This window comes from Artibeus jamaicensis, unplaced genomic scaffold, assembly GCF_021234435.1.
Source record: "Artibeus jamaicensis isolate MK-2021 breed Jamaican fruit bat unplaced genomic scaffold, CSHL_Jam_final contig_426, whole genome shotgun sequence".
In the NCBI taxonomy this organism is placed as follows: domain Eukaryota; kingdom Metazoa; phylum Chordata; class Mammalia; order Chiroptera; family Phyllostomidae; genus Artibeus; species Artibeus jamaicensis.
The window spans coordinates 3,622,059-3,644,956 of NW_026521826.1; the positions used below are offsets into that span (position 1 = coordinate 3,622,059).

Below are 22,898 nucleotides of genomic sequence, written 5' to 3' on the forward strand. Positions count from 1 at the left end.
CTGTTGATTACCTATAAATTATTTATTCCAGTTAGTATAACCTTCATCTATGAATTTTTTTCTTACAGTTTCCACATTTTTTTTTATGCTGTTGAAGTTCTCTCTAAATTCAACTACTTTCTCCTAAGTTCTTTGACCATCCTTATAACCAGTGTTTGAACTCTGCATCTAGTAGATTGTGTCCATTTTGTTTAGTTTTTTTTTTTCTGGAGTTTTTGTTCCATTCTTTCATTTGAGACGTGTTTCTTTGTCTCCTCACTATGGCCGCCTCCCTGTGTTTGTTTCTATGTATTAGATCGAGCTGCCATGTCTCCTGAACTTGGTAGAGTGACTTAATGTAGTAGATGTCCAGTAGGGTCCAGTGGCACAGCCTCCCCAGTCACCCTAGGTGGGGATTCCAGGTGTGCCCCACCATGTGGGCTGTGTGCACCCTCCTCTTGTAGTTGAACCTTGATTGCTGTTGGCACATCAGTGGGAGGGATTTACCCTCAGGCCAGTTGGCTACAAGTACTGACTCTGACCACTGTGGAGGGTCAGCTGTGCAGGGGCCCACCTGCAGAGCAGAACTTACTTCAGCAGGTCTCTGATGCCTGATGATTCTGCCCCTTGAATGTGTCAGTTGTGGAGGCAGTTGTGTGGTGCTACAATGAGGTCTGAAGCTGTCCACTAAGTGTGCTGGTTCTGATGCCTCCCAGGAGGTGTAAGCCAATGTTAGCCATCACCCGTGTTCTGCCTGGGGCCACCTGGCATGAGCTATTGTACAAATTGATCTGCATATGGCTGCTGCTTATACTGGGCTTAGAGGTGCCCAGGCAAGGCCAAGCTGTGAACCAAGGCTGTCTGCTGCTAGTGCTGGGCCCTGAACCACTTAAGGAGAGGTATGGGACATGCTGAAGCCAAATGCTTCTTGTTTGAGAGATTTTAGGAAAGTCTGAAGCCTGAGCCAAGACAGACCGTTCGTATGGAAAAGCCACTGAAAACAGCTTAGGTGGGCCTGCAAGTTCGGTAAGGCAGGGTCTCAGGGACTCACTAGGGCAAGGCAAACAGTAATATCCAAAGTTGATAAAAACTCAGATGTGGTATCTGCCTTCTGGCTCTTAGTAGGGAAGGCTCATCAAAGGAACACTGGTCTCTGGGAGAACTACTGTCTGGGAGAAAGCTGTTCCTGATGTCAAACAATTCAGTTCCTCCTCATAAGCCCCTAGAGCTTTTTGAGTTGCTGCCCCAGTGCTAGAGTTTAAAAGGAGTGTGTCTGAGTAAGTCTGTGCACAGTTCCTTTAAGAGGTGCTGCCTGGGACTCGAGAAGCCCTCTATTTCACTCAGCCACAATGCCCATTGATTTTTAGAATGAGAAGTTAGGGGAACTTCCCTTCCTGGCACTGGAACCCTGGGCTGGGAGGCTTGGTATGGGGCTGGACCCCCTGGCTCCTCAGTGGGCCCCTCTGCAGCTAAGATATACCTTTCAATTTTTATCTGCCACACTTGGGCGTGGGACCAGCCCATTCTGCATCTCTGCCCCTCCTATCAGTCTCAGAGTGGGTTCTTTATATCCCTAGTTTGTAGGACTTCCATTCAGCTGGATTTCAGGCAGTTCTGAATTGTGGTCATCATATAGTTTAGTTGTAATTTTGATGTAGTTGTGGGAGGATGCAAGTACTGTGTTTCCATACTTCATCTTGACCGGAAGTTCTGTGGATCATTCACAACTTTGAAGGAATCACAGGATTGTTTTCTGGTTTCTGGTGTTGCTGCTGAGAGGTCTGGTGCTGTTTTGACTCCTGATCTCTCATTATATGGCCTCTTCCTTTACTCTGAGAAGCTTTCAGGATCTGTTCTTAGTCTTTGATGCACTGAAATGTCACAATAATGCACCTTGGCATAGTTTAGGTTATTCTTGTTCATTAGGCTATTATGATGGCCCCTTTTTATTCTTCTGTTTGAGGACACCTTATTTATTTTACTTATTTATTTTGGTAATTCCTTGCCTTTGGTTTTTCTCTGATTTCTTTTTCTGGAACACCCATTATTCAGATGTTGGACCTCTGAGTATTTTCCTCTAGTTTTCTTTTTTTCTCTGTTTAAATTTTTTTAACTTTTTTTTGTACTTTTCCAGTGTCTCTACTTTATTTCCTAGATTTTTATTTCATTTTTTTATTTCTACTGTCATAATTTTAATTTCTAAGAGCTCTTTTTGTTTTCTAGTTTTTAAATAGCATCCTATTTTTACAGATTCAATATCTCTTCTTATCTCTCTGAGGATATTAATGATCATCTTTCTGAGATTTTCATTATTCTGCATAGTTTCTTGTAAGTTGTTTTGTCTTGGTATGTCTCCCATGTTAGAGGTTTTTCTCAGCTGCTCAGAGATCATTAGCTGTATGAGTAGAATGTTAAGAACCCGATTAAAAATTTTCTGCTGGAAAAAACTGTCTGCTGGGTTTTGCCGACTGGTCTGTAGATTGCACTGGTTTGCTGATCGCACTGTAGAGCAGTGTAGCTGAGCTGTTTCACTGGGGATCTGTGGTATCGGCCCTTCTAGCCCTCGGACCATTCAGTCCCCAGGGAAGACTCTTCCAGTCTTCTGGGCAGAGTATCAGTTTGGTCTCATTTACTTCCCATTTTCAGTGTGGTCCTTTATGTCAGTGCTACTTCATGTTGCCTACTTCAAATCTCTCTTTTATCTTCTTTAAGAAAAAAATGTTTAGCTTTCTACTTGGGTGATCTAATTGCTTCTGAAAAAGCCTTTTAACCTGGTCTGCTCTTGTCAACATCATCTTTGCCACACTTCAGAACCACTCAGCACCACCGGTGCTTGGGCCTCTGGGGTACCTCCCAGGACCGTGGGAAGTGCCCCATGACCAGGGGACGCACTCATGTACTCAGCAGGTTGCTTAGTGGCGTTTCCTGCTGCTGACTAAAACTCATCTTTCTTGGGTCTGCTGAGTCAATTACACCTGTCTTGCTATCTAACTTTCCAAATTTTGTTGTTGTCATCTCTTTTCCTATTTTTTTTTGTCTTCGTGATTTGTGCCTTTTTTAAGAAAATAAGTCCCATTGTTGTTAGTGAGGTTTCTGGAGGAAGACATAAATATGTGATATTTATGTCTTCCTCAAGCAGAGATTTTCCACATAGCTTTATGAGAAAGCAAGTGTATCTGAAAGCAGTAAGTCACAAACAGTGTTCCCAAGGAGGCACTGAAGAATTGCTTTCTCATCGTCAACTCACTAGGAACCACAGGAATAGAGCTAACAGCAGGGCCTAGGATCCTTTATTTCTGTATCTTTTTCACGTCCTCCTCCTTTTCATACAGGTGAAAGGGTGGGCGTCATACAGGCACAGGTGTGTGAGTGAGGTAACCCGCACGGCAGACTCTCTCCCCTTGTGGGAAATTTTCAAGTGCGGTAAATCCTACCCTGAGCTCTGTAGCCACCCACACTTGGTCCTGGTCTTTTTTCTTCAGTGAAACTAGTATTTGTTTTATCTCTTCCATTCCCAATCCCCAAACCTATTATATAGGATGATGAGAGCCTGAAGTACCTCACGCATGAGGAAAAGGATGTCATCCTGTTTTTTGAAGAGACTATTGATTCCCTGGAGGATGACTTTGAGGAGCAAGTCCTCTGTGACAGTGGGGTACCCTGCCACTCCCCACCATCCCTGGAAGGGAGCACTTCCAGCCCCTCGGAGCCAGAAGATGTGATCGACTTAGTGCAGCCAGTACCTGCGGCTGGGGAACCTGAGTGCCTTCCGGGTGTGGCTGAAGCAGCAGGTGAGGAGTGAGGCCCTTTCCCCAGACTCCGGCTCGCTTTGTGTGTATTTAACACAACACAGAGGCACTGCTCTGTGTGTCTGCCACTGTACAGGCTCTTGAGCTTATCTGGCTTTCGTAGGGTAGTTTGTCCAACTACCATATTTTGCCCTATATAATACGCATTCTTTTTGCCCAAATTTTTGAGGGAAAAATAAGGGTGTGCGTTATTCATAGGTAGTTCTAATTCCATATCTATAGAAATGTTTTTAATTCCTTTATTTATGCTCATGCATTAAAAATGTAACTAGAAAGAAATAACGATATCTGTATGCAAAATAATACCCTGGAATACAAGAATCTGTTTTGTTTCTATAAGTAAATAAATCATTGAATGAAAAATATGAAAGATTTTATTTTTCTAAAAGTTTGGGCCAAAAACATGGTGCCCATTATACATGGCAAAATACGGTAAGTAGATATTTTCTGAGCATATTAGGATTACAACACATGAAAGGAAATTTTGAAAAGGGCTAGAATTAAGAATGAGACTAATTGGGCATACAGATAGCTTGTCTATCTGTATTAAAAAGAAAGAAAATTGGAAATAGCTTCCAGGTAACAATTTGTTATAGAAAGAAAACATATGAGGTACTTGTATTTTAGCCCTTGAAGTTTAATCTCACTTTTTTGTGCAAGATTCTACCCCTGTTGCTGCAGCATGACTTTCCACAGTGGGCATTTGAAATAAAAGTCAGCTGGCTCAGGAAAACAGGAAAAGATCAGAACAAAAACTCAGCTCAGCATCCTCTTTGTACCTTTGCTTTACTCGGGGCAGCTTCAAAAGAGAGGTGCGCTCTTCGTCCCTGGAGTCCTACAAAGGAGCCAAAGGAGGGGGATATGGAGAAAGTTTTCTTCCATTTTTCCTCCTAATAAGAAATAAATGTGGTCACAGGGATAAGGATTGGTAATGATGAGGAAAAACTAGAAAGGAAAATAATGTAGCTCTGCTAACTGTAAAATACTGCCATTTGTCATGAGCCTCTAGAAATATTTTTTCCTTTTTTATTTGTAAGCAGTGCTGTGTGTTGCACCCAATTTCACATACTATGGCCATGGATTCCAAAGACGGAGCTTAGTTTGCAGCCATCTCTTCAAAGAAGAGACTTAATATGAAATCCCTATTTTTGTCACACTTCTTTAAAGTATACTTCCTAAAATTTGAACCAGCTAAAATTTAAAATGTCAGATCCTATAAAGATGTCAAGAAAAACACATTTTGAAAGTAAGCCACCTTGCCCTTCACTTCCCTAACATGGTTTTTCATAACAATTTTAAGTGCCTACTCTGTGCCAGTCATACAAAGATAAGTACGACACAGCCCGCAGTTCTACAGCAGGAGACAGGTGTGTGAACCGAAGGGAAGGAAGGTGCTAGACATTCTGTGGTCATGTGTGTCCTGGAGGTAGTGAAAGCCAGCGTATAAATCCCACCTGGGCCTGTCCGGAAACACTTCCGTTGCATAGAGGAAGGTGAGGGCTCTTGGTGTGCCACACCGCCTTCCCGCCCCCATGTCCCCTTCGTAAGCATCCCTGCTGAGGTCGGTTACTTTTCCTCCTATTAATGCCTCAGGAGGATGGGTCCTCAGAAGGTCGCTTTTGCCATGTGCTTCCCAGGTACTGACCTTTGCTGACCTGGCAGTCTTTTACTTTCTCCTCCTCTGGTTATGGGAATCATATACTCTGTTCTGTTTCATTAGCCCAGGAGACAGAGATAGGGGGAGTTTAGTTTACAGGAGGTACTGCTGAAGTTGGAATTATGTCCATTTGAGACCCTTTTCAACTTAGTGGGAAGGAAACGTAATGTGTTTATTTTTACATAAGGTCACATAAGGTTATGAGGATTCTCTCTACTTCTCAGGGGCTGGACCTGTTGGAAAGGAAGACATTCCTGCCCTGGAGCTCGGGACACAAGATGTAGAGATTTCTCCTCAGCCAGAGTCCACGGTTCCAGAGGCCCCCCCTCAGCCACCTTCCCCACCCGTCCCCGCAGCGCCTGCCCACCCCAGGAAAGAGCTGCTCTCCGCTTCTCCTCCAGCAGAGCACCCAAAACTGCCCCGCTCCATCCCCACTCCACTTGTTATCGCCCAGAAAATTTCTGAGAAGTTGGCAGGAAATGAAGTGCTTTCACCCACCTCTCCCTCAAAGGAGGGCAGGCCTGGAGAATGGAGGACACCGACTTCCACTGCCCCTCGAAATGGAGACCACTCGTTGTGGCACAGACATACGGCCCAGCCTGCACCCAAGGTCCACCGCTTCCCGAGCAACATCAGTGTGACCAACAGTGCCGGGAGGGAGTTCAACAAGACTATCTCCAAGGCAGCTGTCAACGTGCAGGAGCGGAAAGCCCGGGTCCTGGCCAACATTAATGGTGTCTCTTTTCTCTCCTCGGGAGAAGCGGATGATCGGGCCCAAAAGGGTGATCTCCCTGAGCAGAGGAGAAGCGGCTCACCAGAGCAGGGGACACGTGACCACAGCAAGCCAGGCCCCGTCCAGGAAGCCACATCCTCGTGGGCAGGAGGGCAGCCCAGCAGTCAGCAGTCCAGAGGTGTGCAGACAGAGCAGACCCTGCCGCTGGCCAATGGCTTCCAGAGCATCCACGATGTCCTAAAGAGTGAGCCTGGTGGCTTTTTCTCTACTGGGAAAACCGTCACCTTCCATCCGGACCAGGCTCTCACCAGTAAACTCGCACGCCAGAACGCCAGCAAGAGCTTGTATGAGCACCGGCCTCCAGACTGCGGCCAGGATGCTAGGAAGCGCTCAGGTTCGCTGCCCAGGGCGGTGGGGTTCAGACCCCAGGGCATCACCGTTCAGTTCGCTGGCCGAGGCTCCACTGAGGAGGCCCGCCGGGAGGCCCTGCGGAAGCTCGGCCTGCTGAAGGAGACCTTGTGATGGAGAGCGAGTGGGGGCTGGAGGAGCGGGACAGCCAGGCGTGTTTGGCCCAAAGTGGCGGTGCGCTGTAAAGAGTGGTCACCACCGTCCCAGTGGCGGTGCCCTGCTGAGGACCAGCCGTGACAGGCACCAGGACTCAGGAGTCCCAGCCGGGCGCTGAGGACAGTAAGGGCTGCCCCACCCCATCCCAGCACTGAGCTGGGGTTTCCCTTTGTGAACGAGGGCCGGCCGCATATCGGCCTTTTTTGCAAGAACTCAGAGAATAACCTTGAAGACCTAAAGGTTTTTGTGATCTGTCACTTCCATCTACTTTAAGGATTGGGGAGGATGGGACTTGGGTCTGATTTGTTATTCTTGAGTCTGTGCTCCAGCCGTTGATCCCAAGCATACCGACATTCATACCCAAACTGGCAATAAGCCAGTCGAGGTCTCTCATACCCACTTCTCCAAGACAGGGGTTTCCTCTCCTTTTCTAAGAAAATATTAAAAATTGTTAAATTTTCATAGTGTCTTAAAATACATTTTTGGATTTTTGTTTTTGAAGGGTAAAGGACAGTATGTTAGCCCTAAATATGCCTTTGTGTCTTGATATAATTTGGTTTGCCTAGTTTTTTTAAATTGAAAATTGAAACACAACATTTAGAGTAGCATGTACTATAATTTTGAGTTGTGAGAGTGGAATAGAAAGGTTGAGTTTGGAAAGGGTGGTGATTTAAAGAACGCAAGTCTCATCACACTGACTGGTCTGTGTCACTGGGAGACGTGTGTATGAGCACTTACTGTGTATGTACGTGTACATAATGTTTATAGAAACATGTTATCATACACGTATATAGGTACTTCGTGGGCACATACATGTTCATTGTTGCATATACATAAGCTTCCTAATGCCCTGTACTCTGGACAGGCACAGCCATCCCAGTGGGGACAGATGAAGTAGAAACTGCTACTTCCTAACGTGGAAGTCTTTTAAGGACACGTCTGCACAATATTTTGGTGAGTCCATGTCTTAAAATTCTGCGATGTGTCTTCTGTTCCCAGGTAAAGTAATATTCCAAGTAGGGTTCCAGATAAGCAAAATTGTTTCTCTTTTTAGTGAGGAACATTTTCAAAGATTTAATTTATCACCTAATTTTAGTTCCTCATTTTCCAAGGTAGCTAGTAAACAGGAGGAAACAAAAGATTCTTCGGATTCCATGTGTTCTGTGAGCAAGATCTCAGAATTAATTTAAAAGGGAAAATGACAGCAAACTGGGTGACACTGCAAGAGAAGGACTCGTTTGCCCCCACACCGACCACTGCTGAGTTGTCGCCACAAGCGTTATTATCGGAACTGTTTCAGGCTGGCGTCCTAAACCTCTAATAATAGACTGGGAAGGGCCACCCTTAGATACCACGCCCTTTTGTTATTATGTCTCAGCCACTGTCACAGAATCTGTTTCTTTCCTGTTGAGTATTATTTAAATTCAAATTTTTTAATGTGCTGTGAAGGATATTTTTTGTAGTATTCAACTTGCCTTGTAAGTTACATAAAATGATTGTAATTTTCTTTTCTCTTCAAACTACAGTATTTAGTGTCTTAGCCAGCCCTTGCCCTCCTGAAATAATATCATGGATTCTTAATGGTCTTAATTTAAATATGTTTTTAAAGTAGTTTTTATTTTACTCCTGTTTGTACTGGATTTGGTTAAAGGGTTCTTGAGGGCTGGATCATCTTTTACAAAGTGAGATGCCCTATACGGTGTTTAAAAACAGAGGGTCTTGATATGGCTGACATTCTAAATATCCTTTATCTGTGAGGGCTATTTCTTTTTATCTTATCCTGACTTCATCGAGATTAAGGTGAACTTGACTATATATAGTATATTTGTTCTCACAATGACATTTTTGAAAATAAATTTAAATTCATCTTATGTATAAACAACTTTGTTTTTACATTTTATGCTTATTCTCAATTATTTTCTTTTAAATGGTTACATTCTTTCCTTATATTTATTCATAATATCTACTTCCTATTTATCTGTATTTGTACTCACTATTATTCTGGTCATTTCTTGTGCCCAAACGCTAGCAATTAAAGCCACACGTGTTATAAAAGGTTGAAACCACAGCCGCTGATGAAGTAACCCGTCTGTGTGTGCACTGTGCTAACAGAAACAGCTGGTTTGCGGAAGGGCCCAGTTTTCTCACTACACTGCATGATAGCTATGACCTTCTTAAAGCCAAAGGAGTTTTTCGGATCATATTGCAAAGCAAAATTGTAATGAAAAGGAAAGATGAATCCTGAGTGCCTGGTTGTTTTTTTTTCAAGTGATACTTGTAAATCAGTCTCCTTTTTTTGAAACTCTTTATCTTAAAATCAGGGAAACATTATTTTGCTTCTAGAAATGTATGTACGAATGGCCCGACCAGTCTCACCTAGAGCCTGTAATACTTTGCAGTTGCCAGGGTAACGGGGTCTGTTCAGTCTCTCCTCTGTTCCTCCTCTCCTCTCCTCTCCTGTGTTTGGTTCCTGGTGTGCACACTCGTCTTCACAAAATGAGCAGAAATGCTGATTTTTGCTTTTCTGTCGCAGCTCACATTCTCGTCCTCTGAGGCTGGCTGAGGAGAAAGGCGCAGCCCGGGGCCCCTTGGACACACATCTCTGAGCCCGAGGACGTGCAGGGCACAGGCCCGGCCGCGCTGTGTGCTGGCTCCTTGTCCTGACTGTGACTATATTGAGAGGATCCTTCCCTCACAATCCCTGATGGGGGTCAGGGAGCTGGGGGCGGGGTGGGGGGCGGCTCTCCATGAAGGCTCCCACTTGAAATCAGCTTTCATGAAGAGGTTCGTGGAGTTGATAAGCAAGGTCTTACAGAGCAGTTAGGGTTGACCTTTTTATTTGTAAAAATCAGAAGTGTATTCTCCATTAAATTCCCACAGCCTTGGCTATGTGAAATCAGTTCTTTATGTTTACTCAAGAGTAATAAACAGAACTAAGATAAATATGAAAACAATTTACTCTTATCCAGGAACTCATAACCTCTATGCTGTTTTCCTAACGAGGTGGCAGAATGAGGCACTGTTTCTCTCTTATGTGTATTTTACTGCCCTGAAAGAACAAGCTTAATAAACTTTTTTTCCCTAACCTGCTCCTATGGGTTCTTAAATGTTTGCAGCAAATCCTTGTGTTCTCTGAAGGAGCAGGGCTTGTTTTTTTTTGCCCCCTTTTCCTCCTGCCCCCACCTGGCCTGGGATCCGGGAGCTCCTGGGTGGCAGCAGGAAGGGAGGGGTGTGGGGGAATGCTCACCTGTGAAAGGTTCATGTTTTCATTGAAATGACAAGTCACCAAACAGGTTCTGTTTCTTCTCTTCACAACAAGGCTTTTTCACTGCTTGAAAGCATGGGGAACAAGTTCCATATCCTTTTCTAATCTACTCGCTGGACAAGCCCTGCTTTCAGATATCTGAGAAAAGAGAAAGCTGAGCTCTGGGTTGTGCCGTCCTGGGAAAACTGGAGCGCTGGGGCTGAACTTGAAATGGAGGACCGCCTGGGCGGGCCGCCGCCTGCAGTCCCCCTCCAGCGCCTGCTTTCCCTCCTGCTCCAGAATCGCCAGAATCACCCTCTTAGCTGGTGAAAAAGCTGCGGGGGTGAAAGCCCATCTGTCTGCACAAGGAAAGGAGGATAACCTCGGAAGCTCCCTGTCCCACACTTGTTAGCATAAAACGACCAGCCTTTGTGTGTGACAGCTGCAGTCATTTTGTAAATGTCTCTTTCGTCAAAGAAAGGTAGCTCTCCTACACATTGTAAATCCATCAGACTCAAGAAATGCCAGTCACTGCTGTCATCAGCAGGCTCGTTCTGCCCCCTGGTTATTGACCATCACGTCAGCCCTGTCCGGCTTGCTCTGTACAGATTTTCTTCAGGCTCACTTCTTATCTAAGTGGCCTGAACTTTCTATTCAACAATGAGCTAACAGGGGGAACATGGTGGTTTCCAGAAATGATCTGGAAAGCCTAAGTGACAAATGTAGTAATTCTCTGACCTGGATGGGAGCAGACCCCCAAATCGACCTAAGGAGCAGGTGGTGGAAGCAGGGCCCACCCTCTCCAGAGAACTGAGCAGTCCTGGGCTACTGCCAGTATGTTTTCACCGCCTCATTCCTTGTCATCCCCATCTGCTATGGCCGCACACAGGTCCTTCTGCTCCGGACACACTGAGATCGAGAGTGAAGCTGAGTCAGGAGGAACCCCCAGCCTCAGTGGTTGAGTTCAGTGTAGGTTTTCCCAGTTCCCGCTGCTTCTTCAGGACCATCGTGGCCAGCTGTTTACCAGCAGAACATGGCTTCTGAGTGAGGTTCAGTGAGCATTTCAAAGGGGAGACCCACCCAGTTTTGAGGAGGGCCTCAGGGTCTCCTTTCTGGGTGCTGGACTTCCAAGTGTGGTGGCTTAGGTTCTGATTCGGCGATCACCCTCACGCCACTACCCCTGCCCCCAGGAAAGGTGGCAGCTATGCTGGCCCAGCCGGGTGGCAGCTGTGGTTAATGGAACTCAGTCATTGATAAACAGGTCACACTTCATAAACTTTGAGTATTTGTATGTGAAGCAGAGCTGCCAAGGGGAGTAACCTAAGTACTAGAAATACTTTTAAGGGGTGGGGCTGAATGAACAAGGAATCCATGTATCAGGTGTAAAGGGCTCCAGAGAACAAGGAGCTCTGTGCACGTGTATGCTTGCACGTGTGTGTGCTTGCACGGGCCTACACACCAGCCCCTCCAGAGACTGGCCGGTTCCCATCCTTGGCATTCCCGATTTGGCTGGTGGTGGTGGTGGTGTGTACTCGCCCTGAGACCTGCCACAGAGGGCTTGTCCTTGTCTCTAACGACATGACCAGGTCTCTGTGGCCTTTATAGAGTTAGGTATTTCCTCATGGAAGCCACACCCCTGACGAGTTACTGGGACGGCAGTTCTGCATGGTTCTCTTGGGCTTCCAACTAGCTCTCCTGTGGTACAACAATTTCTTGGTCCATGAAATAAGATTAAATGTATCTTTTTACTTGGCCATTTGCTTGGTGTCTAAGCATTTTGAATTTGGGGGCAGCAACTTCCGTCAAAGAACAGGAAGGCTCAGGAGGGCCCCCCACCTTCCCGGTGGGGTGTGTCACGCAGTGGGGAGGGCCCTGTCACCCGGGGCCTTGTCCTCCTGGGCTTGCTCTCCAGACTCAGGCGCACTGATGGTGCCTGTGAATCTTCCAAATTCACAGCCCATGTGCTTGAGAGACCTGCCGAAGCTCCTTATTTTTCAGTCCAATCTTAAAGGCCAAGTGGACTGAATTGAAAATGTTCATAATGTAAAACAGTTGTTTGAAACTTGTCTTCATTTGAGAAGCTTAGGAGGCGGAGCTGAATATGACAACGTTTATCCACGTGTTCAGCACATTGTTGCTCCATTTCCTTCCACTGTGAGTGGTGCTGAATGTTATCACTTATTCCCCGTGACCCGCCACGGGGTGGGGCAGCCATGCCCACTCACAATGAGAAAATGCAGGCCTCTCTCCTACTCTCCAGGGCCACTTGGGGGCTACTGGGTGTATGCCCTGGTTGCAGCGACTGCAAACTCCCTGCGTCCCTGCCTCCTGTGAAACTGTGAAGCTGATGCCTTCCGGCTGTCCCTCTCCTGAGCGTGTGGGACTAGCCCTGCTCACAGTCACCCAGACTGCCATCTCGTTCTCCCACAGAGCCTTTCCTGACTCGAACAGAGCCATCTCCCGTGCTGTCCTCACACTCTGCCCGCGCTCACTGTAGCTCATCCCTGATTTGTAGTTGGGTTTCCGCTGATAGGCCCTGGGGGCTTGTCTTTAGGATAAGAAGGAAAGACGGGTGAAGATCGTGTCTTTACACAGTCAGGGCTGGTGGGAGGGGCCTTCCAGTGGGTGGCACAGAACTGGAAAGAGGAGAGGGAGCAGGTGGTGCACGGGCCTCAGAAGGGCCCCGCCAGTTGGGCCGGGGTTCCTTGGATCTGCTGCATGTGACCTCTGTCTTGGGGGACCCAGTTCAAAGCTGTTCCTTTGGCTCCATCTCTCTCCCCCTCAGGACTTGGTTCTGGAATCCAGAATCACCAGTTGTGGTTTCCAACAGATCCGTGTGCAAGACTCCAGTACGTAGCACAGCTGGATGAGCTTGGGGGGAACCTGCCCGGCCTGCTCCCTGGCAGGCCTCGGAGCTGTGCGTGTTACTGGACAGGCAGGCATGCTCCAGTGGGAGGTCCAGGACCCGGCTGCACTGAGCAGAGCTGCCCCGAGCAGGGCAGGTTAGAGTGGCCACTGCCAAGGCCAAGCCCCGGCCTCGCCTCCAGCAGAGGCCGCCAACCCGGACGGGAACACCTCAGGAGCGTGCTGGGCAGGACTTGATGTCACCATTCCACATCTCGAGCCACATTCCCGCCATGACATACTTGCAAGGCAAACTGGTATTCCCTCTCCAATCGTGTCATGAATTACTACAGCTCTGCCAATATCTGTCAGTGGCACCGCTGAAGTCTTCGTCTGCGTCTGGCTGGGAACGTGCCTGACTCCGGGCATCTCCTTGCCTTGGGAGCCTGTATACCTTATCTGGTAATACTTAATCACCACTTAAACCATGGTTTTGAGCATTTCTTCTAGGAATTTCAGTGCCAGTTTGGGCAAGATTTTTAAGTTGCTCAATTTTATCTTTTAAACATAAGTTTCTTCTCAGCTCATTCACCCAACTCAGACAGTCTTGATTCCAAGTGACCGTTTGCTCTTTCTAGAAGCCACATCCCCTTCAAAGGTGTGTTTTGCTTTAAGTGTCATCTGGTTGGTCCCAGACTCCACACTGCAACCTGCAGCACTTTCGAAGGAGCAGAGACAGCCCAAAGGACCGAGCCTGTGGATCCTGCACTCCACGTGCTGCAGAGGCCGTGGGGCCGCCTCCAGGGCCTTACAGGGCTGCTGTAAACGGAGAACTCTGTGTGGCCACAAAGGTCACGTGGAGTGGTCTCGGCTCCTATGGGAAACCTTACAGCATTTAGAGCAGGTGGAAAACAGAAGGGCGGCGCTCCCAGACGTGAGCTCCGCCCCCTGCCGCAGAGGCGCAGGCGGTCACTGTGGAGTGCTCTGCGCTAGGGAAGCAGCAGGAGCACACTCAGTGTCACCCTTCCAATTCCAAGATTTCGTCATGGGTTCACGTGGAGCAGACCTTGCTTTTACTCAGACCTGAGTCTGAGTCCCAGTCCTGCAGTTGCTAGCTGTGTCACCTGACCCCCGGGACTCACTTTCTTCATCTGAAAAAATGGGGACAAACCATACTTGCCTCACAGGACGTGGTAAGGCTGAATGAGGCCTGACACACACCTTCACTGTCATCCCATCCCTGCCATCATCACCATCTTCATCACCACCATGACTGTCGTCACTGTCTTCACCATTGCTCTCATCGTCACCATCATCATCCTCATCATCACCATTATCATGATATCATCGCCATCATCACTGCCACCTCCAAGGCCACACCATACATCCTATACGGCTTTCTGGGATGGCCTGAGTGAGCCCCGCAGCACAGAGGACGAGCAGGCACCCGGCTAACAGCCTCGTTCAGACACCGCTGGCCACCATGGCCCCATGCTCACAAGTCTAGTGGTTACTTCAGTTACCTTAGCAAAGAAGCAGTTTTACATTTAAACTCCCCTGCCTACTGAGAAGCAGGGCTTTACCACTTTCTAAAAATAGGTCTCCAGAGTTTATTTTCCTTCCCTGAGGCTGGGCAGGTCTGGCTTCCTGCTTAGATACACAGCATCAGAGCACTCCCCCATCCAAGCCCACGCTTTTCCACCTCTCCTTTCCTCTCTCCTCTCAGAGCTGGGCCCAGCCCTGCCCCTGGGCCTCCCCCGCACAGGAGGAAGTGCCCCACCCAGCCCAGCGCCCCAGAGACTGCAGGGAACACTGGGGGATTGTCCGGCCAGAGCCCCTTGGCCGCCTCGAGGAGGAAGTATTTATTCTGAGTTGTTGGGCTGGCCAGCCTCGGCCCTCAGACTTTCCACCCTACACAGCGCACTCCCAGCCAGCCCCTCCCAGCCTTGTCATCCAGAGCTCCCAGAGAGGTCTCTGAGAAGCAGGTGGAATGATCCGGATCCCAATTAAACCTGCCTTGGGTCAGGAAGCCCCTCAGCATGCCCCTCCCTTTGCAGCATCACCTCCACCTTCCTCTCCTCCATGGTCTAGGTAGAGGGACCCGGTAACTCCTCCTTCAAGTGGCTGCTTCTCAGCCTGTGTTGGCCACACCAGCTCTCCTTCCAGAATGGAGCAGCAGACTCTGCCTCCCTGTCTTCCTGCCTCCCCCTCAGAGATGTCCTCCTGGGGCCTTCCTCTGCAACATAACCTTCCCTTCCTCCACCTGGACACGGCCCAGCCTTCTCAGCACCATCGTGGCAGGAGACTGTTCAGAGGCCACCTGGTACCACTCTGAGAGGACAGCATTCTGTGGGAAGTCTGGGGTTAAGGTTCAACCTTAGCTCTCACCACGTGTGTGCACTTACGGTGCATGAATGAGAGATTCGGAGACTAAATGAGACAACAGATGTGTAAAACTTCTGAAACGGAAAGAGCAGGCGGCTCTAGGGCAATGGTTCCATCGTGTGGGCCCCTGGCTGGCAAAGTAAACACCACCAGAAAACTTGCAGAGCCCTGATGGGTATGAATCAGGGGGTTGGGTGCTGTCCTGTGAAATGAAAGATCACTGGTTCGATTCCTGGTCAGGGCACATGCCTGGGGTACAGGCCAGGCCCCCAGTTGGGAGTGAGCAAGACGCAACCGATAAATGTTCCTCTCCTTCACTTTCTCCCTCCCTTCTTTTCTCTCTAAAAAAATAAATAAAATCTTTTTAAATAAAAAGAAAATTTGTAGCCCTGGCTGGTGTAGCACAGTGGATTGAGCGTGGGCCTGCAAACCACAGGATCAAGATTCGATTCCCAGTCAGGGCACATGCCTGGGTTGCAGGCCGGTTCCCTGCAGGCCAGTTCCCTGCAGGCCAGTTCCCAGCAGGGGATGCACAAAAGGCAACCATACATTGATGTTTCTCTCCCTCTCTCCTTCCCCTCTTCCCCTCTAAAGATAAATAAATAAAACCTTTAAAAAAAAGAAAATTTGTAGAAATGAACATTAGCAGACTCACCCCAGATCTCCAGAATGAAAACTCTGGTGATGGGACACAAGAATCCAGTTTTAACAGGTTTCCATGTGATTCTGGTGCTCTCACTGGGCTTGTAGACAGAAAACAGACCCTTTCTCCTAAGGTCCGCAGCTGGGCAGAGTAACCTAAGGTGCAGAATAGGTGCTGGCTATAATATCCTAGAGGGTAGGGACGGGGTCCTGCCTATCTTAGCTTCCCCCATGTCTAGTGTGGCATCTGGCACACAGTAGGTATTCAATTAATAGCTCTTCCATTGAATAGGTGTGTGAATAGTAAGAGACAAAAGTAGCTCAGGAGCCTTATAATAAATACACATTATATTTACAATTTAGACAGCAGATAATCCTATTTTTGGAAAGGGGTGGGTAGAGAAAGAAAAAATAGACTTGGGCCACTTTCTTGGTCCCACCCATGACGACTGTGCGAGAGGTGATTGGTGGGAACCCTTGACAAGACAAGGACCTGCATCCCTGGGTCTCCCTGGATGGATCAAGAGGTCACAAGTTGGCTGTGGCTGTGTCAGCTGTCAGCACCCAAACATTCATCCTACGTGTGCTTGAGTTCCTATTACCTGTGCCCCAGGGGCTGAGGACACAGTGGTGAGCAGGGCACACAGAGTCCCAACCTCCTGAACTGGCAGTCCAGGAAGAAGACAGACAAGGTATTTGAAGGAAGGCATGCTATAGTACTCAAAGGGGAAATACCGAAGCCATGGGACAGAGGAGGTAGGGACATTCAGGGACAACTTCTGGTCAGAGAAGGAGACCAAACTGACTTGAAGGGTACACCGAAGTTAAATGACTAAACGGTGAGAGATTCCAGGCAGATGGCATGGTCTGTGCAAAGACCCAGGGCCAAGTTGGAACTAAAGCAGTTAGGACAGGCTGCACCTGTGAGGTGCAGTCATTGGTCTAAACCTCGTGTGGAGGGGGCGGGGGACTGTGAGCAAGGGTGTGGTTCCTGCCCATGCAGCCTGCAGTCCACCTGTCACTCAACAAACACTCGGGCACCTTTCCAGACACTGGGATACCGCACAACAGAAGCAAAGCCCAAAACAGACCTACTCTTAAGGAACTTACATCCTAGTGGCAAAGACAGAAATGAATAACAAAGCCAAGAACATTGCTTGGCAGAGGAGCATGAACGGAATGCGGGATGGGTGGGCCCAGGAAGGGGACTGCCACGTCATCACCAGGCAGGTGGAGTCAGGAATGTGCCAGCTCACCCCTCATGTCGCCCCACCACTCAGGGCTTCAGACAGATCGTTCCAGCATCGTGGTGGGCAATCAAAGAAAGAGAAAATTGCCATGTTTTGGAGGAGGAAGAAATGAGACAAAAAGAGTTCTGCGCTATGCTAAACTAATACTATATCAGAACACTTTACGTTATTAGTATAGTGCACTACTATACATACCACACTATGTTGCACTACTACTACACTGCACTCTGCACATCATGTGTGCTATACTACGCTGTACATACACTGTCTGTGCTATACTACGCTGTGCATATTGTATATCATACACACTACACTATGCCTGACACATAATCCACACTTAGAAATGTCCGTGCAACTGAGCTAAGGCTTCTCCAGCTGCAAATGGGGACTCTTTCTCTTCTGCTTGTCTTTTGGGGCCTGTGAGATAAGAGCAAATGTACGAGATCTGTCCATAAAAATCCAGCCATTGTTAATATAATGAGAACAGTTCACACAACATTGATGTAACCTGGCAGCCAAGGAGAGAGGACTGGAATGTGTACGTGTAAACAATGATGACTTCGCTGCACTAGTCTGTGGGGACCATAGACGCTGTTGAGTGAGCATGTGTCCTGTGTGACTGTCAGATTCAAAATGACTGAGTGAGTAGAGCAACAAATCTGCATCAGATTTTGCATTAAGCTTGAACATTCCTCCACATAAACTATTTGATGATTCAGAAGCTGCAGCTATGGGCACATAGTGACTGACAGCTTCATCAGGATGACGTGCTGCTCATGCATCACGTCTCATGCAGAGATTTTTGGTGAAACATCAAACCACCCATGTGACTCAGCCCACCTACCGCCCAGGTTTGGTGCCCTGAGACTTCTGGCTTTTTACAAAACTAAAATCACCTTTGAAAGGAAAGAGATTTCAGACCATTGATGAAATTCAGGAAAATACAACAGGGCAGCAGATGGTGATTGGGAGAACTGTGTGAGGTCCCAAGGTGCCTACTTTGAAGGGGACCGAGGTGTCATTGTCCTATGTACAATGTTTCTTGTATCTTGTGTCTTCTTCAGTAAATGTCTCTATTTTTCATAATACATGGCTGGGTACCTTGTGGACAGACCTTGCGTATTGGTCTTTGCATCTGGTTCCTGGCACAGAATTCCCCAAAAAGAGCAGTAGGAGCATCTCGTTTCCTAAAATTTGCCCTTTGACCATGTCCCTGACACAGCATGCCTAACACCTCATAAATTCCCAGGTGATAAGAGCACAGAGAGCATCTTGTTCTAATGAGGTGAGTCTGGGTGGACTCCAGGCACCAGAATGACCAAGCCATGAAGTTTGGAATTTCAGTCCTACCCCCATTCTCCAGAGGGGGGGGGGGCAGGAGACTGTGTTAATAACTGCTCATGCCCACTGGAGGAGCTCCCCGCAGAAATGCCAACAGGGGGGTTGGAGAGCTTCGGGGCTGGTGGGCTCACCCACGTGGTCGGGAGGGCGATGCGCCCCACACCCCGCAAGGACGGGTGCCCCTGCGCCCCGTGTCTCTCTCCATCTGGCTGTTCATCTGTACCCTTATCGGGTCCTTTCATAAACTGCAGACATGAGCGTTTCCCTGAGTTCTGCGAGCTGCTCTAGAGAATTATTCGAACCCGAGGAGGGGAACCCGAGTTGTAAGAACCTCCAACTCGTAGTCACGTCAGACCTGCAGCCTTACTACTCGCACTTGTGAAGTAGGAGGCAGTTTTTCAGACTGAGCTCCTAACCTGTGGGATCTGACGTGGTCTCAGGTAGATCTAAGTGTCAGAATTGAGTTAAACTGCAGGCCACCCAACTGGTGTAGAGAATTGCTCGGTGTAGGGAAAGCCCACACACACCTGGCGGCAGCAGAGCTGTGCGTGTGGTAGCGGTGTGAGAGGAAAGGAGGGACGTGTGAGCGAAGAACTGAGTTTTTCCCAATAGGGGCCCATACGCTGTGCTCTGAGACTGCTGCTTCCACAGCTGGGTGTCTCTCTGTCCAAGCACCAGATCTGTCCTGATAAGGGAGAGAGCAGTGATAAATGACAGGGCCAGGGAGGGGTGCTTGTGGGAGAAACTGCAGCCAGACTAATGACAGTTAACTGGAGATTTAACCCCCAACACCAGCCATGCCTGCTGATCTAATGAAAGAGGATGTTTGGTAGGTGAGCCTGCCAGGCAGGTGCCTTTGGAGGCCTCCTGGTGAGCAGGCCCCAGCCAGCTAGCTCTGAAATGGGGCTTTCAACAAAACCCACCCAGATTCACTCTCTGCTTCTGAAAAACTGTCTGAAAAGGAAGAAGTGTATTGGGGGAGCCACTACACACAGAGAAAATGAAGATGGGCCCTGCCACGGACCAGCTACACAACCTGGCCCATGTCACCTCGCACATCTCAGTCCCCTCATTGAATTAGTCAGGATAAGTGAGGCTATGCTGTGGTAACAAGTAAACTGCATGATCTTAGTGGCTTAACAAAATAAAAGTCTATTTGACTCACAGGCACCTTGTGGGTCATGTACTTCTCCTCCACCCCATGGCCACACTACCAGGAACACACGGCCTCCAGAGTCCCTGCAGCAGGGAAGGAAGAGGCATCTGGAGGATCTTGTCTGAAAGTGGCTGACATCACTCCTACAGTACATATCACTTGACTGAACTCATCACACTCCACACCCCACCCTGAGAGGGCTGGAAATGCAGTCCCTGCCCAGGAAGAGGAAACATATGGAGAGTGTTTAGGGCCACCTTCACCCACTCGGCTGATACATCCATGAATTAATCCATCACATTTGGGGAGGAGCACCTAATCTGTGCCAGGCCTTGTGTTAAGTGTGGAGCTACAAATATTCCCTGGTCCTCAAGCAGGTCAGCGGGTCAGACAGACAGAAGGAGGCGGCGCTGCCATCTGCACAGGTCTTATGCGAGCAGCAAAAAAGGCAGCTGACCCAGCCTGGCAAGGGGGAGGGCAGCGCTTGCAGGTCAGTGTTTAACAGCTGACTCTGAAAAACCGTGTATGCATATTACACGCACATGTGTTTGCTATCAGTTTTACTGGCATAAAGCAAGTGTAGCACACAATATACAAGCAAAGCTAAAATATACAATACTCTACACTGTGAACCCCACCGAGCCACTGGTTCTCACAGAATGCATTCATTTTTGCCATACCTAGAATTCATCATGATTTGACAAGTGGACTTGCACCACCATCAGCTCTTTCCTCAGTAAATTTATTGTCCTTAAGCCTGGTAAGTAATCTGCTGGTAAACTATGTCTCATTTTTCATATTGATTATATTGCACTGAAACCTCTTTCAGCTTCAGTAGTAGGCATTTTGTAGTTTCACTCAGAAGTGGGGCGGAGAGGCTGATGGGGGCAGAGAAGGCGGGTTGGGGGTGAGGAGGAGGAGACAGTGGTGGTGAGCAGGGCAGCACCTGCAGGGAAGGTGGAGTGAAAAGCAAAGGCGGTGGGGCTGGGGACGCAGGCTGGCACCTAGAGGGTTTCTCTGCAGGAGGAGCTGCGCACGCAGCTGGCCTCCTCCAGTGTCTGTCAGCCACTCCTGGGGGCACAGCACTGGCTGGGGAGAGACAGAGCCACACCTGCAGTTCAAGTGTTTAAGCATCCAGCTTTCGGACACCAGGGAGGAGGTGGGCTGGGCAGGTGGCAGGAAGGTTCACTATTTCCCACATGGTCAACCTCTTGCAGGCGGCTTGGAATTCCCAGGCCCAACCCAGAGCCACCTCCCAGGTAAGAGTCTCATCTGCAGCTGCTGTGTGTGGCTTTTCCACAAACCGGTGCACATTCACCTCACGTTCCCAGCCAGCACACCTTCCTGAATCCTTATCTCTAACCATTAACCCTCATCCCTCCCAAACCCTCCCATCCTCTTATTTTCTCCTCCAGGGAGACAGGGACAGCTGGCCCTTCCCTGGAGCAGGAAGCCAGGAGAAAGCACAGGCCCAGGCTGCCGACTCCTTGCTTCCCTGGCCACCCATGTGTGCAGAGAAGTATGTGTGGCTGGGGGAGGCCAAACCGCTCCCCGGAAAAGCAGCCCATAACAAACAGTCCTGACATTGAAATGTTCTGGAACCCTTATGAGTCTTTCCAACCTTCCCTAAGGCAAAGAACTTGGGGAACAATCTTCGGCCTTGAGGAATGAGGGGAAGAATCAGGGCTGCAGCATATGTGATTTTCACGATGGCATTTCCTAGAGAACGGAGTGGGCAGTCCTGGGTCTAAGTGCTCTTCTGGGCACTCTATGTGCCTGCCTCTGTATTCCAGAGGAACAGACAGACAGACAGACAAGAGTTCATATATACAGAAGGACATATTTCATCCTCACATCAGCCCTCAGAGCTGAGGTTTGAACCCCAGCAGTCTTGCCTTTAACTGTGACGCCGAGCTGCTTTCCCACACACCGGGGCCCTGTCATTGGCCCTCTTCCTCTGGGACTCACAGGAGTGGGAGTCATGTTTCCCCCCGCATCAGATCCAGGGCTGGCTGGGATTGTGGGGCCTGCAGCTTAGACAATGTGGGGGCCCTTCTTTAAGACAAAGACTGCAGAACTGTGACTCTTAATGACACAGGCTTTAGAAGTGCCTGTGTCAGTGAGGGGCCCTGAATTTTAAGCTTCACTGACCACTGCCTCGGTGACCTTGGGCTGTCAGTGTCCGACTACCACTCTGAGGGCTTCCTAGAGACCCTTCTGTCCTCTGGCACCCGCCAGGCTGCTCTCAGCCCCCTGTAGAGACCAGCATGGACTCCTGGAATTGGGATTCCTGGGGGGCGGCGGGAACAGGGTGGGGAGCTAGGTGCTGCTAAGTGAAGCATGGATGGTTCAGACCAGAAGCTGCTGGCACGGGGCCTGCTTTCCGAGAGCGTGAATAACCAGGGGAGATACGGAAAATTCCCTGACCAGCCCCGAAGCTGGCAGGATCCCTCCGATGTAACCCACCCAGGGCGACGTGTGAAACCTGAAGCCGACGTGGAAGCACAGGAGGGGAAAAGCACCCGCTGCTCCCTGAGCGCTGTGCAAGGCTCTTCTTGTTCCGAAGCACTGACAGAACCCCCAGTGAACCCAGCCAGACAGCCTCAGCCCAGGGAACGGCCGCATGGGCTTTGGAAACCATCACCCCTGACCGGAACATTCTGTACTATCAAAGGCTTAGACTCTTCCACCCTCTCCCCTCCCTCAGTGTTGTCCCAAAGCCATGAGGTGGGGACCAAGCAAAGTTAGGAGTCCAGGGGGTTGGGGGCACGATGCCGGTGGGGAAAGGGGTGAAGAGAGCTGCCGTGGGGCGGGCGGCCTGTGCCTGGGTCTCAGGGCCTGGGCCGGAGGCTGCAGGGATGGCGCCCTCGTGGAGGAGGGAGCAGTGTAACAAGAAGCTAGTCACACACAGAGGGAAAGACCAAATAAGTAACATATTAAGGGTAACGGGAGCCGGCTTTCTCGCTACCCGAGTAGGGGCTACAACACGGCAAGGAGAGGACCAGTGACCCCCTTGGTGTCGGGGTGGAAATGGCCATGTGGATGTACATCAGGTTTGTGAGCCACATCGACAGAAGTGGAAATAAACACAGATGCACGTCCCCAAGCTCAGGGCACTGACACCGCGATGTCCGCGGCACACCTGGTGCCCAGATGCGGGTTTCTGAATGCTGCTGTGAGAGAAGAAATATTTCAACACCTGTCAGGGACAGCGGGACACACTGTCACAGGAGGGCTCCTGCGAGGAGGATGTGAAAAGTGGGGGAGATCGGGCTCGAGTCCGACCCAGACGGG

At 49.1% G+C, this 22,898-nt stretch overlaps 1 protein-coding gene across 1 annotated transcript in view; it reads left to right on the forward strand.

Moving 5' to 3' along the window:
- PROSER2 (proline and serine rich 2) overlaps positions 1-7,204 on the forward strand; it is a 40,810-nt gene extending 33,606 nt beyond the window's left edge. The window contains exons 3-4 of the mRNA XM_037155185.2: positions 3,518-3,770; positions 5,670-7,204. Of these exons, the coding sequence (XP_037011080.2) occupies positions 3,518-3,770; positions 5,670-6,700 (1,284 nt within the window). The 3' untranslated portion in view covers positions 6,701-7,204. The remainder of the gene's footprint in view (positions 1-3,517; positions 3,771-5,669) is intronic.
- The last annotated feature ends 15,694 nt before the right edge of the window (positions 7,205-22,898 follow it).